Below are 14,253 nucleotides of genomic sequence, written 5' to 3'. Positions count from 1 at the left end.
CCGTCCCTCCCGCCCGTTACGTAACGGGAGCCGGCGGCCTCCGGAGGGGGGCGGGAGGGCGCCGGCAGGCAGGGCCGCGGCGGCCCGCCCGCCTGCTTGCCTTCCCCGGGGCTGCGAGACTAAACACTGCCGCCGCCGCCTCCTCCGCCGCCTCCTCCTCCGCCGCCTCCTCCCGGCAGCCGCGGCCGTGTGGCCCGTTCAGTGCGCCCGCCGTTCAAACGTGGCTGTCGCTCGTCCGGAGCCTCGGCACACCCCCCTCAGCCCGGTTCGCCGCCCCTCCAGGGGTACGCGGTAGCGGAGGTGGGCTTCCGCCCGCTGGTCCCACCCCGGCTCCGTGGCACTCCCCAGGCATCCGCCGGCTGGCGTCTCCCCAAGGGGGGCTATTGCTGCGGGGCTGAATCCAAGGGCGTTACGGGCAGCTGATGGCACCGCTTGTGCTGCCGGAGGTGTTGGGAACCAGCGCCCGGGCCCTGGGACGAAAAGTTTTCTCTGCACCAACTCTGGAAGGGCTGCATTGGTTGTCACACATTGTGTTTGTAACCACGGGCGCTGTGTGTAGTTGGGGGATCGGCTTTGTCTTGATTTCTCTTTCTACTGATTGGAGGTAGCCAACTGCACGATGTAAAACCTGCCATGCATCTAACTTTGCAGTGAGCTCTACCCTTGAGCAGGTATCTTGATAGGATTTAACCTGACTAGAAGGAAAAATTCTAGCGTGGATTCTTAAGCCTGCTTTTGGAAGAGAAAATACTGATGTCACATGTGTTTAGTGTCAATCTTCCAGCTTACTTGGAAAGCTGGATGCTCTTAGAGGAGAGATACTTCAGGCTTACAGAGGGAAGTTATCAGAAGCATTCCATTCTAACAGCATTGGGTTTTTTCCCTGTGGATTCAGTAAGAGGAGTTGCAGAGGTGCAGTGCTTAGGTATTCACATACATCAGACATGTAAAGCTTTAATGCTCAGGATATTAGGAAATGAAAGAAGTTCTTAGTTACAAGCAGGTAAACATTAAATGCAGCTTCTTACAGTGCTGAGGACTACTCACCTATGCATGCAGACAGTACCCTGTTGGGGTGGTAATTGAAGGTCATGAGCTCCCAGTTAGGGAAGTGTAGGCCTGCTTTTGGGGCAAGATGTCTTACTGTTCTGCACCCATTACTGCTTGTGGGTCGTTGTTGCATACATTTGAAAGTCCTGAAGCGTACTGCAAAGCATTTGATTTGACCTAGAGTACTCTGCACTGCTTCTTTATTCTGTGCTGACAGAACCAGTACTGGGTTTTGGTATATTTTTTGGGGTTGGTTTTGGTGGGGTTGGTTTGTTTGTTTTAATTCATTGAATCTCCTGACATTCAAAAGCAATAGGAATGTCCCTAAATCTTTCTCTGCTAAGAGTGTTAGGCCTGCTATTGATGCAGTGATTGTGGCATAGGTAGGCATATCTCTTCTAGCTGTTAATTCATTTAGAAACTGAAGCAGCAGCACCACTTCATTAGCTGCTGTCCAGTGGCAGTGCTGTCCTAAGCAGTTCTTGATCTGTGCTCTCCACACAGGCTGTGACATCTGATAAACCAAATCAGAGATGAATGTGTGGGGAGGAAATTCCTGCCTCTCCCAGCAGAAAATAGCTGATCTAATTCACTCTGTAGCCTTACATGTCTGACCCAGCTGAGGCGGTGGAGATAGGAGCTGCTGTAGAGGCTTTGGTTGAATCTCAAGGTCAATGTATGCATCATGAGCTATGCATTGAGAGCTTTCTGAGCTATAGAGAGCTAAACATGGCTGCATGATGCATGGTTTTAAAATCCAGCATTTAAAAGCTAGGCTTTTGAGGTGTCCATGTAGAAAATACCCAGTGCAGTTCTAAATGGCAGATGAGAGTAACACTGTGGAAGGAAGGAGGATAAATAGAGGTTGATGCAGATAAGGAAGCTTTTCTGCAGTGATTTGAAAGAACCTTATTTGATAAAGTGTGTCTGTTTAATTGAGGAAACTGGGCTGGAACAGCACCTTTGTTGTTACTTGTGTTGTGTGTAACTTCAGAAAGATGTGGTGTTCCTCTTGAGAGGAGCAGGCATTCTTTTGCTGCAGAACCACCTGTGGGGCATCAGCTTAAGCCTCAAAATAGCTGCTGTGGTGTTTCAGAATTCTCCTTTCTTTATAATCACCCTTAATTAATTAAAACATTCAGTGTATCTGTATGCATACTCCTCTGAGTCATGAGTAGAAGGATAGCTTCCTCCTTGTTGTGTCTAGTAAGAGGAGTGCTCTGCTCCACCACCAGTGTTGTCTTGGCTTAAGAAGTTGAAACAAATGGGCTCCAGAGGGCTGTGTCCATGCAGCCCTAGTCTGCAGCAAACAAGGGAAAACTTGATGGAGTTATTTGGGCACAAATCAGATGTGTGGTCAGACTCACAAGTGTTGTCTTCAAGCTGGCAGTGAATGATACTTAAAATTCTTCACCTGATTGACTGTAAAATTGATCCTAACCTCTAGTTAGATTATTGCATGTGTGATGGCTTCCATTACATCTTTGTCCTTAACAAGAAGCCTAAACCATGTTATGTGTTTTTGTTAGCAGCACATCTAGAGAATATCTTTCTTCTCTTACTGCTTGGATCTTAATTTTAAAACAGCCTTTGAATATAACATGGTGGAGAACTCTGAGAACTGGATCCTAGTGTTTCTGTCTTCTGAGTCTGTTAAGCAGCAATGACTAGATGTTCTTGGTACTTTGTGCTTACTCTGGGGAAGTTCTTTCCTTTTGAGTACTATTTCCAGTCACACTGAGTCATGAGACTATAACTTGAGTTGTCCTTGAGGCAGAAGTTCAGTGAACAGCTATCATTTCTGATGCTGACCTCTTCCCTCCTCCTCACTGCCTCCTCTCCTCCCCCCCAAAACCCAGCTCAGTGTAATAGATCACTCTGTTTCCACATGTAGAGGGATACAGTAAGTCTTATGAGACTGGACTGGTATTTAAATCAGAGGTTGAGGATCTTGATCACACAGTTCTGACTCCTGGCCCTGCAACAGACTTAACTTGGAGTAGGTCACTTAATTCTCACCTAAATGAAGGAGCTGTGTTGGAATGAAGTAAGAGCTATTCCAAAATAATTACATGTTCTAGTGCACAGTCAGTTTACATGTTCTCTCTGTTTTTCTGGATGCTGGCAAGCATCTGGGAACTTGGAATTGGCAAGTGAGCAGACTTGGATGATGAGCATCTTCAGTTAAATGCTTCAGTCTTCGGTCACAAGTTGGTGTGACCTTGACTGTTGTGGGGTTATAGCACGTGGTAGTGCCTTAACTTCCACTTGCATAGATGCTACCTGCACATCCACTCTCCCATGACTTGTTTATACTTACTGAGCAGAGCTGAGCTCCTCAGAAGCCCTCCAGAAACCTGCCTCTAAGTTTCATCCTGTGAAATGGAGTTTGTTGTGTGTTCCTGCTGTTGGGAGGATCGTGTGCTGCACTGTGTTTTAGTGTTTCAGAGCTTAGCAAATGCACTTCTTTAGGAAACTTGGGAAGCTCCTATGTTAAAGCTGTCAGCTGGACTCCCACTTCTGTATGTGGGTAGTGGATTCCCTCCTCTGTGAGATGCTCAACTGCCATCTTTGTGTTTGAGAGATGTGGCTGAGGAGGAGAGCCAGACTGACAGGAATAGTGCAGAGAGGATTTTCATCTTGTTTTACTTCGTGTCACTGATGGGAAGAAATTAAGCCTACTTGTTTGGCAGCCTGTGTGGCAAAGAGATTCCCGGCAGCTATCTTTACTGAGCTTTTGGGAACCTGTTGCTGATCCCTCTGCAGTAGTTTTGAAGGCCCTGCTACTTAGCAACTACTGTTAAGGCAGCGAATGCTTGGCTGGCTGCTGCCTTGGGCTCTGTTTCCAGCCCTCTGAATTCTGTCTGGGAAGGAAGTAATCTTGAGTGACTGAAACCTATTACAGGAGTCTGAGCCCTTGCAAATGACAGAGAATCTGAGGGCTGTGAAAGGACAGAAGAAATGAAGTTAGATGTGACCTCTGGATGTAATCTAGCATAACCTCCTGTTTGAAGCCCAGTGAGCTTGAAGATCAGGCAGGTTAGGCTACACGTGGGCTTGTCCCGTTTAGTCCCGAAACCCATTCCAAGAATGGGTAATGCAGTTGCTCCAGGCAACTTCTTCTGGAGTCTAACTGCTGTCACTGTGAGAAACCTTCTCTTGGTGCCTACTTGGAATGTCCCAAGCAGTTTGTCACCATTGCCACTCGCTTGTTCTGCTGTTTGCCTGTGAAGGCAGGAGGAGGGCTGCAGCAGCATTCAGTCGGCCCAGTGTTGGAGCAGGCCTGAAGGTGGGTAAGAGAAGAGGAAAAACTGTTGCCAAAGCATCCTACTCAAACAGGCTGTAAGGCACCATTCTGTTGTGCAAGTTGGAAGGTTGTCACTGAGTAGGTGAAGGGGAGACATTTTCCTCACCTTCTTGGTGTTTGGTGGTTTTGTTTGTGTTTTAGAAGCATTTCCTATTGATTAATACTAAAGAGAGTGCAGTGAGCAAATACCTCAATGAATTCTGAGCTTTGATGGTGTTGGAGAATGTTTGTGTCGTAGAACTATGCTTTGTGATTGATTCTCAGATGTATGAGCTTGAAAGCTGCGTGAGCAGGAGGCACTCTGCTTTCTGCAGAGCACCACAGCAACTGAGCAGTGCTTTTAACAGGCGTCACAGGCATCAGTCTTTGTGCTTGGGGACACAGCTGCTTTTAAGTAGGGAGTGAAAGAAAATTTGCCAGCAGGAAGACTTAATTCCAGATCTGACTCATTAATTTACATCAATTACTTAAGTGGAGCTCTCATTTAATGAGACTGACATTAGTCACAGAAGAGTTGTACAGACCTTAGCAGCATCCCTGGTTTATGCTGGAATCCAGGTGTTGTAGATTGGCTGCAGGGTGCAGTGTTTGTTCACCGTGGTTAGGGCTGGAGTTTCAGGAGTGAGGTAAACCTGGAACAATTGTCTTGCCCTCCTTTGCTGTCTTTGGCTGCCAGTTCCTGCCTCTGGGTTGCCCTCTTATACTGGTGTGGATGTTGGGGGGCTGTCTAGTGAGCTGTATTGGAACTGAGCCGCAGTGAAATGAGCGTTTGGGGGAATTACTAGGTTTTTTAATTAGTAGTAATAGTGATGTTTGAAATAGTCTGATTAAGCTTGTTGCCTGCCTGCCTGCCTTGAGGGGCTGAACAAGCAAGGCGATGAGGAATGCTGCTGTGAACATCAGGGCTGGCGTAGGGCGTGGGTGAGGCTGAGGCGCCTGGCTCGGCTGGGGAAAAACAGCACCTCCAGGCTTCCCTCTCCAGATTCCTACTGTACAGCTTGCTTTCTGCTGGAGAAAATGTCAGAATGTTTCAGCCCTTCAGTTTGTGGGCATGCAGGTTTCAGATGATTTAGCAGAGCTGGGGATGGTGCTGCTTTTCTAGGCTCGTACAGGCTTCCTGTTACTCCTGTTGGTGCCAGTGGAACTGCACTTGCCCTGTCCAAGAGGCAGTCCATTGAATCAATACATCTAAATCTGAGCACTGCTCTTTCCCCAGTGCTGGAGGTGGAAGGGACAGGAGGGAGCTGCTTCCACACTCTTCAGGTGCAGTGTGAGAGGAGATCCTGCACTCTGGAGTCAAAGGCATGTGTCCTGTGGGTATTCCTGCTTGAGAATAGAATAAACCAGGTTGGAAGAGACCTTCAAGATCATCAAGTCCAACCTATCAACCAATCCAACCCACCTAAACAACTAACCCATGGCACCAAGCACCCCATCCAGTCTCCTCCTGAACACCTCCAGTGATGGTGACTCCACCACCTCCCCAGGCAGCCCATCCCAATGGGCAATCACTCTCTCTGTGTAGAACTTCTTCCTAACATCCAACCTAAACCTCCCCTGGTGCAGCCTGAGACTGTGTCCTCTTGTTCTGGTGCTGGTTGCCTGGGAGAAGAGACCAACCTCTGCCTGTCTTGAGGCTGGGATGGTTGTTCTGTGGGTGTGACTTTCGCCTCTTCCTGATGTTTGTGTTCACCTTCCTCAGATGAATGTGGTTTTTCTACCAGTTCTCTTGACTCAAAATGAAAATCAAAAGCATATTGCTAGCTTCCCTAAATATGCCAGACCACTTTGTAGCTGGACTTGCTTTGTGCTGTTGCTTTTGGTTTTTTCCTCACTGTTTGTCTTGCCCTTGGAAGAGTTGTAAAACAGTTTCTCTTAGACCATGCCTTTGTTTTCATTTTTCTGAGCAGATGCAATGCACGAGTCTGAGCTTTTATTTGGAAGAAAGCAGATCTTGTGAATTCCATGGCAGCATAATTACTTTTAAAGTATGCAGTAGTGAGGAAATCCCAGGCTGCTGAAAGGGTTCAGGATCTCAAAAGGCTGAGAGCTTGGCAGCTGTATGTGGGAGAAAGCACTGCCTGAGAGCCTGCTGTGGACTTACCGAGGGGCTGGCTATGAACCAGGCTTTTGTATCAGGTATGAAGGCTGCCTTCATGGTGGTGGCAACTGGAGAGCAGCATCCTGCCAGTAACTTGCTCTGTGGCCTGGTTTTGTGGGGTTTTCATTCAGACCTGTTCCACTGGCATCCTTCTGTCTGATCAAAGGAAGCACATTATCCATCGGGTGAATGAGCCTCATAATATGTATTTTAACTTGGTATAATGGTTTTTTTCAGTGCTCAATTGGGGGGCTTTTGGTGCTTTGTGAAACAGCTCTATCTGCAGTGTGTCTTAGATGTCAGAAAGATGAAGAGTGCTTGTGAAAACCCTGTCTCCAAGCGACTCTTTATTCTCCTGCCACGCAAGGCAGAAGTATGAGAAATGCTGCTGAAGGGCATCAGTCCTCTGAGAGCTGCTCAAGCCTATTAACACTCTGCTACCTCAAGGAGTAGTGGCAGCCCCAGGAGAATAACCTGCCTCTTTTGAAGGGAGTTTCTCTGGTGAATAGGGATTTGGTTGTTTTTTTTACCTACTTTCTGTTTCTTTCACAGGTCCGTGGTGACAGCTGTTGAGCAATGGCATTCAACAAGATCTGGTGTACTGTAGCCCTGGGGCTTCTGCTGCCCGTTTCTTACGCCCATACAGACTTCTTCACTTCCATTGGTGAGGCATGCTTTGGTGTGTAGGCTGCAGAGCCACAAGAATTTCTTGATGGCTCTTAAAACTGATCCTGCAACTTTATGGCACCCAGGGCTTTAACTGGTGCAAAACCAAATCCACTTAGGAGTTCTTACGGACTTGTTTTCCTTCAGGAGAAGCATGCTTTGAGTCGCTCCAGTTAGTCTCATGACCCAGGCTAGGTGTTCATTCTATGTTCTTAACAGGTATTGCATTGTAAACACAGTTTCGGTTTGGGCTGCTGCACATCTGTAGAAGCAAGCAAGCAGCTGTAGAGGCTCCTTACTGCCACCAGTATTTCATCATACTCTCTCCTGGGTTCTGATGGCCTGGGACACAGCTGAACACATGTGGACTGTTTCAGTTTGGGGTGAACCAGTTCAGCTGCCCCCTTGCAGGAAATGAAGCAATTATTAATTAATATCAGAGTCTGTTAGTGGACCCATTGAAGGCATGCAAGTCATTGTAAAAATAAACCACTGGGGTAGTACTGTATATCAAACATGAGGCTTTTTGTGTTCTGTAGCCCTGCCTTTATTTGTTCTACATTATGTATGCTTGGATGAAAAATTGCTCTATTGCAACCTACATCCTTTTTCCAAGTGAATCCTAAATTAGTTCTAATAATAAATATGTGGCATTACATTAATTTCCATGGCAACAAGCTTGGCCCAGGGGGAGACTTTCTTCTTCAATAAAAAATAAAAGGCAAGAAGCTTTCCTCAAATATTCCTTCAGGGTTATTTAAGCAAATGCAGAAGGACTTGGGGGAAGAAAGAGTTGAAGGGGGGAAGAAAGTGGAAGACAGGAAGGATGTCTCTGTTTTCAGTTCTTAGGTTTTATTTTGATTCTCCTTGTCTAACCAAATTAATTTTTGGGTTTTAGGTCATATGACAGACTTAATCAACACAGAAAAAGATCTGGTGGTGTCACTGAAAGATTACATTAAGGCAGAAGAAAGCAAGCTGGAACAGATCAAAAAGTAAGCAACTTGTTTCATGGTGCTCATAGTTAATCATTCGGATCCACCCTTATGTAAAAAGCACTTCCCAAAGGCTGATTAAATGTGTGGAATTTTTCCTCTGAGGCAAAGCTTAAACTGGAAGGTTTTGATGGAGTTTTGTCCTAAGCTGTTATCTCTGAGCCTTTCATTTGTTTTATGCAGCTTTCTAATGGTGAAATCAACTTGCTTTCTGCATGAGACCTTGGCTTTCAGATTCCTGCTTGCATGTAATTCCCAAGGGGATGTAGGTCTTCAGGGGGAGTGTTCTGTGTTGGAACTAAACCCCAACAAGTGCCCAAATGAGCATTGCAAGGAGTGCAGTGATAAACTGGATGTTGGAGCTCTGCACTGTATTTATGAATGGCTGAACAAGGAATAGTAATAACCCACTTCCAAGAGCAGCTTCTTTCAAGGTGCTATATTTATATTTAAAAGTAAAGCACACTAAAACTCCTTTGCTGCTCTTGACTATGATAAGAGACCTGCCCATTGCCATTACTACCTTGCTCAGCTCTGTAGGTGTGAGGACTGGAGCCTGATATGTCAGATCTTAGCAGAGCTAGAAATAAACATTTCTATATCTTTTTAAATACCCCTGCACAGGAGGATTTCCTGGCTCCCAGAAGTGTGCAGCAGTGTGCCATGAGGATGGCTCAACAGTCTCAGCTAGATGCATTCACTCTATTTGAGCCTTTGTGTATTAAATTTTACTGTCCTGGAGAAAAGACAGTTTGTCAGGACTCACTTTTTATTACTTAAAGTACAGAGTTGGGATTGCTCACAGGTTCAGAATGTTGTAAGTTACAAACTAGGCTGCAAATACTGAGGTGGGAGTGTGCTGATGGACACCCACAGTACAGCTTGGAGGAGTTACAGCTCTGCTTTTATTTCATTAGAGGTGCTTGCTGTCGGGTCAGAAAAGTTCAAATGCCTGTGGGAGTGGGGTAGGAGATTTGGGGTAGGAGATTTGGGGCAGGAAAAGCATCAGCATTGTTTGCTTTTGGGCTCCCTGCTTTGGCTGACCTCAGTGGCTTCTGCCGATTCAAACGCGGTGAAAGTTGGTGACTCCCCGCAGCACAGCTGCTGACTCACACCTTGTGGTGGAAGCTGTCAAGAAACCGAAACTGCTAGAAAGAAATCCTGACCTTGTGGTTGTGGCTCTCAGTTGCAGTGACTTTCAGTGTCTCACTGGGTTTGATAGCCATGCAGTGAGAAGCACAGGGTGGATTTGGACACGTGCGAGGTGAATGTGCAGCTTGAAAGCATTTTTTTTCCAGTCTTTGGCTTGCCAGAAGCTAGAGCTGGTCCGCAGGAGCACGTTGAGCACTCTGTCTTTGGAGGGAACCCCCTCACACCCATCACTGCAAGAACCCAGACTGGGGCTGTCAGAGCATAGGAGAACAACTGCAGATGGTGTGGGAAGAGTGAATGCAAACAGTGTCCCCTCTAACAGCTGTGCACACCTACCTGTCTGGGGTAAAGCAGGCAAGCTTGGCTGGGGCACACCAGATTTCAGAGCAAGCTGAACGCTGGCTCCTGTACAAAGCTCCCCCCGAGGCTATGGGTTTTGTGCTTGCTTTGTTGGTGTTGACGTGTGGTATTCTCTGCAGGGTGTGGCTTTTTTACAGCTCATTTACCCTGTTTTCAGGGTGGTGTTGATCTGTCTTCATGATCTAGATCTGTATGAGTTTGGATGGAGAGGGGAAGCCTGGTTGTGCAGACATGTAGTAGCACAACGCTGGTGCTTGTAGCATGACTGCTGTGATTTCTGACTTGAAGCAGCAGCAGGTTCCCCACGTTTCCATTGAAACAATAGAGGCCTTGTTGGAAGGTGTCTGTGTGTGTTTGAGTGTGGTGGGATTGTCCATAGCTGGTGCCCCTGGTAGACTTGGAGAGGTTTGTAGAGCTGGAACTACAGTGCACGCAATCCCAGAACGGTGTTGGTTGGTAGGGACCTTTGGAGATCATCTAGTTGATCCCTCCTGCTAAAGCAGGGGCACCCAGAGCAGTTTGCCCAGGATCACAATGTCCACATGGATTGGGAATCTCTCAAAAGAGGGAGACTCCACAACTCCTCTGGGCAGCCTGCTCCAGGGCTCCTGCACCCTCAGGGGAAAGACATTTCTCCTCCTGTTCAGGTGGAACCTCCTGGGTTCTAGTTTGTGCCTGTTGCCCCTTGTCCTGTAACTGGACACTACTGAAAAGAGTCTGGCTCCATCCTCTTGATCCCTGCCCTTTAGCTCTTGTTGATCATTGATCAGATTCCCTCTCGGTCTTCTCCAAGCTCAACAGGGGTCTCAGCCTTTCCTCCTGCTGCAGGTGCCTCAGTATCTTTGTAGCCTCCACAGGACTCTTCCCAGGAGTTTCCTGTCTCTCTTGAACTGGAGAGCCAGAAATCCAGTACTCCAGATGTGGCCTCACTAGAGCAGAGTAAGCAGGGAGGAGAACCTCTCTCAGTGTGCTGGCCACACTCTTCTAATGCAGCCCAGTTGACCACTGGCACCAGAAGGTTGGTCTGGGTTCCCCATTTGGGAGCGAGAACTGCATGTTGCTTAATACAGGCTGGTGGTGTGGAAGGGAGTTCTGTGGGGGGGTGACAGGGGACTTACAGATTTAACAGTGTGTGTCCAAATGTGAAATACTTGAGACAGGCATTGAACCACCTTTTTGTAAACTTCAGAAAAGAGGAGCATTTACAAATAGGTGCAAAATGTGGGCAGGGCTTTGTGTGTGCTTAGTGCTGCGTGAGAGCTCCTGACTGAGCTGCGGGCGTGCCGCGTTTGTAGGAGGGAGTTACTCCAGCCGTGTTCCAGCACAGACCACAAGAGCAACACAAGATTTAGGCTACAGCTGAGGCAGAAGATTGAAAAATGAAAGAAAAAAGGCCCTTTTGTTCCTTCTGGGAGAGCTTTCTATATCAATATACTGTAAAAGCTTGCAATTTGAGCTGGGTCTTTGATTAGCCAAGACCGTTGAGTAGCCTGAAATGGGTTTTACAGAGTATTGGCAGAGTTTTACAAGAGACTTCAATGAATGTATTTCCCCTCCAGATGGGCAGAGAAGTTGGACCAGCTGACAGACACTGCCACCAAAGACCCTGAGGGGTTTCTGGGACACCCTGTAAACGCATTCAAGTTGATGAAGCGGCTCAACACAGAGTGGGGTGAGCTGGAGAGCCTGGTTCTGAAGGACATGTCAGATGGTAAGTGTGCCTGTGGTAAGACCAAGGATCACAACATAATTGCCTTGGCTCATGGTTTGAATTAGATTTGTAAGGCTGCCTTTGGGGTGCCTTCATGAGAACTCAGTCTATAACATCTGCCATTTTTCTATCATAGAATTGTTCCAGTTGGAAGAGACCTTTAAGATTTGGTCCAGCCTTCAGACCTAACATCACCATGGCCATTAAATCATGTCCCCAGTTTTCTTGAACAACACCAGGGACAGTGACTCCACCACCTCCCTGGGCAGCCTAGTTTAGTGTCTGCAATCATTTGAGCTTTACAACATTTTGGGAAACCTGTGATGTTTAAACTGGATTATCTCCTTAGATGCTTCAGATCTTGCAAGAGATCAGGGCTTGCTTCACCTACTTCATATACCACTTGGAAACCTCATCCTTTAACTGAGTTGCACAGAGAGAAAGGGAGCAAAACTCTCCTCTGTGTGCAGGACATGTGGGGCTGTCTGTGAGTGTGGTGAAGTGCTGTTGCTGCTTGTGTGCCCAGGGTTGTTAAGGTGTGATGATTCCAAACCTGGAAGTTGTCAGAGACACTGCATTTGTGGAACTGGTCTGTGTTAGTGTAGTAAACAATTTGCTGCTCCTTTCCCTCAGCAAGAGCAGAACCTCTTTAGCAGGGGACAGGACTTAAATGACTGTGAAAGACACTTGATGGCAAAGCAGCTGGGATGATCACATTCAACCTGTGAGAATGTGTCTCAACTACTAGTACCAGGTGTAGATTTGTAGTAAGAAATGAAGTGTAGCTTTCAAAAGGCACCCAGGGTTTGTCTCTGATGCACACTCAGCTTCCCTGTTGCTGCTGGGAGGGACTGGGTATGCCAGCTGAAATGCTCTGTACCTGCCAGCCAGGAGGCTGGACCAGTCTCTTCTGAGGGGAAGGTGGGGATGGAGGGGGAGGTGGACTGTTGTACTTCAGGAAAATTGTCAGGAGAAGGGAAGATACTGGAGGAGGAAGCACAACATGAATCCTGCAGCATTTTTTAAAAGCAGGAACACCTTTCCATAAACTGCCAGTGTTATCAGGTCTGAATTGTTAGGAAAGGACTGCTGGGGTGGAGTGAAAATCAAGCATTTGGCCACTTCATTGGGGTTTGGATGGTTCTGCAGCTCAGTGTTGCTTACTACACTTCGAATAGGGTCATGGTGCTTAGCTTTTTTACTAGTGGATATTAGAGGAACTTAAACACATTGGCCTTGTTGTTGGCTAACACTGAAAAGGTGCTTCTAGATCTTGGGAAAAATAGTATGCTGAGTAGAAAAGTTACTTTTCTGAAGATAACAGAGACTGTCAGTTTGTTCACACTTGGCTGATAGTGTCCCTTTGGGTGGCTGTATGTGCTGGGATGGTGGTGCTGCTGTCCTGGCTTGCTGGAGCTCTCTTTCCCTCGTGATGCTAGCAGCCCACCAGCCACCTGACTGCATCAGTTCTCCCACAGCAGGGAGGATGATGCAGTAGCTCTGCAGGAAGAGCAGCAGTAGCAGTGGTTATGGATGGGCTTAACTGACAATAGAAACCTTTCTAGCAGGGGAGATGATGACAGGGGACTCTGCTGACCAGGGAACAGTTCCTAGAGAGAGTATTTTTTTACTCTACAGAACCTGCTTGTCTTCTGTAAATGCTACCCTGGTGCTTCTTGAAAAAGCCTCCAAGTTCTTTTTGATTGCTCCTTTGCTTTCTTTTCACACAGACACAAAAAGAGTAAATAATGGAAGTGCTAACTTTTAGGTATTGTCTGGAGCTCAGTTCAGAGTTGTGTGCAGATGGATCTTGAGAAACCTTTTCAACTTTGTGTATTTCTCAAGTTTCCATATCAATAGATTAAGGTCCATGGAAAGCAACTGGGTTCATAGCAGCTGCTCAGGTGTCTGAAGTCTTGTCAGAAGCTGTCTGCAGCACTTGTGGTTTTCATCCTGTTGTTGAGCAGCCTTCATCTCAACACTGCTATTCTTAGCACTGTTTGTTTTTTCTCCTCTTCTGCGTGATTTGTAAATTCCATTTCGCTGAAGGAAAAGCCTTTAGGAAAGTGGGTTCTGGGGAATGGATGCAGAAACTACCAATCTGTATTGTTCTCAAAGCCAGGATGGTCTTTTTGTTGTATATAACTTTATTTTTTGTTGGGTTGTGAGCTGTTAAGACAAATCCAGCCTCTGCATGAAATCAAGGGAGTGCTCCTGTCCGTTGGAAAGACATTCACAGTATTTGGTCACAGCTCTTCCTGATTTACTCATGGCCTTTCAAGAAACATTAGATGTTCTCCCCAGTCAGGGAGTCCTGTTGTAGGTAGGGTTAGTGAGTCCTTGGGACACAGGAGGCCAAGTGTTTCCCTCTCTTTCAGGCTTCATCTCCAACATGACTATCCAGCGGCAGTTTTTCCCTAATGATGAGGATCAGACTGGTGCAGCCAAAGCCCTCTTGAGGCTCCAAGACACATACAATTTGGACACAGACACCCTCTCAAGAGGGAATCTTCCAGGTAAGAGTCATGGGTGTTATTTTCAGCAGGCACTGTGAGCTTGTGAATGTCCCAACTCCACAGCATTGGACTCTGCTCTGTCTTGTTGAGCTGCATGGTGTGAGGGTAAGGGTAGGAACACCTTTGAGCTAGGTAAGGATTTATGAGAAGTGGTGTGATGTGGCTTCCTGCAGGTAGGTTCATGTAGGTGTCAGTTTAATTCTGCCACACCTCAAGAGAGAACAACCTGTTGCTTCAGGCTATGCTGGTGAGGAGCAGCCCAGCAAGAGCTGATAGGCCCTGGTATGCTGTGAGGTCTGTTGCTATTGTGGTCCTGGTGGAAACTACATCTACCTGGTTTCCCTGCCTCTTGGGCTTCCTTTCACTGGCATGCTGCCCAAGTGGCACATGGATGA

General features: G+C 47.0%; 1 protein-coding gene across 4 annotated transcripts in view; it reads left to right on the top strand.

Moving 5' to 3' along the window:
- P4HA1 (prolyl 4-hydroxylase subunit alpha 1) overlaps positions 1 to 14,253 on the top strand; it is a 38,784-nt gene that overhangs the window by 317 nt on the left and 24,214 nt on the right. For all 4 annotated transcript variants that reach the window (XM_054174790.1, XM_054174789.1, XM_054174787.1 and 1 more), the window contains exons 2-5: positions 7,011 to 7,122; positions 8,023 to 8,119; positions 11,191 to 11,342; positions 13,721 to 13,858. In XM_054174790.1, the coding sequence (XP_054030765.1) occupies positions 7,035 to 7,122; positions 8,023 to 8,119; positions 11,191 to 11,342; positions 13,721 to 13,858 (475 nt within the window). In that variant the 5' untranslated portion in view covers positions 7,011 to 7,034. The remainder of the gene's footprint in view (positions 1 to 7,010; positions 7,123 to 8,022; positions 8,120 to 11,190; positions 11,343 to 13,720; positions 13,859 to 14,253) is intronic.

This window comes from Dryobates pubescens, chromosome 30 (assembly GCF_014839835.1).
Source record: "Dryobates pubescens isolate bDryPub1 chromosome 30, bDryPub1.pri, whole genome shotgun sequence".
Lineage (NCBI taxonomy): Eukaryota > Metazoa > Chordata > Aves > Piciformes > Picidae > Dryobates > Dryobates pubescens.
Note: the sequence above shows the minus strand (reverse complement) of the source record. Positions and strands in the feature narration are given on the sequence as shown.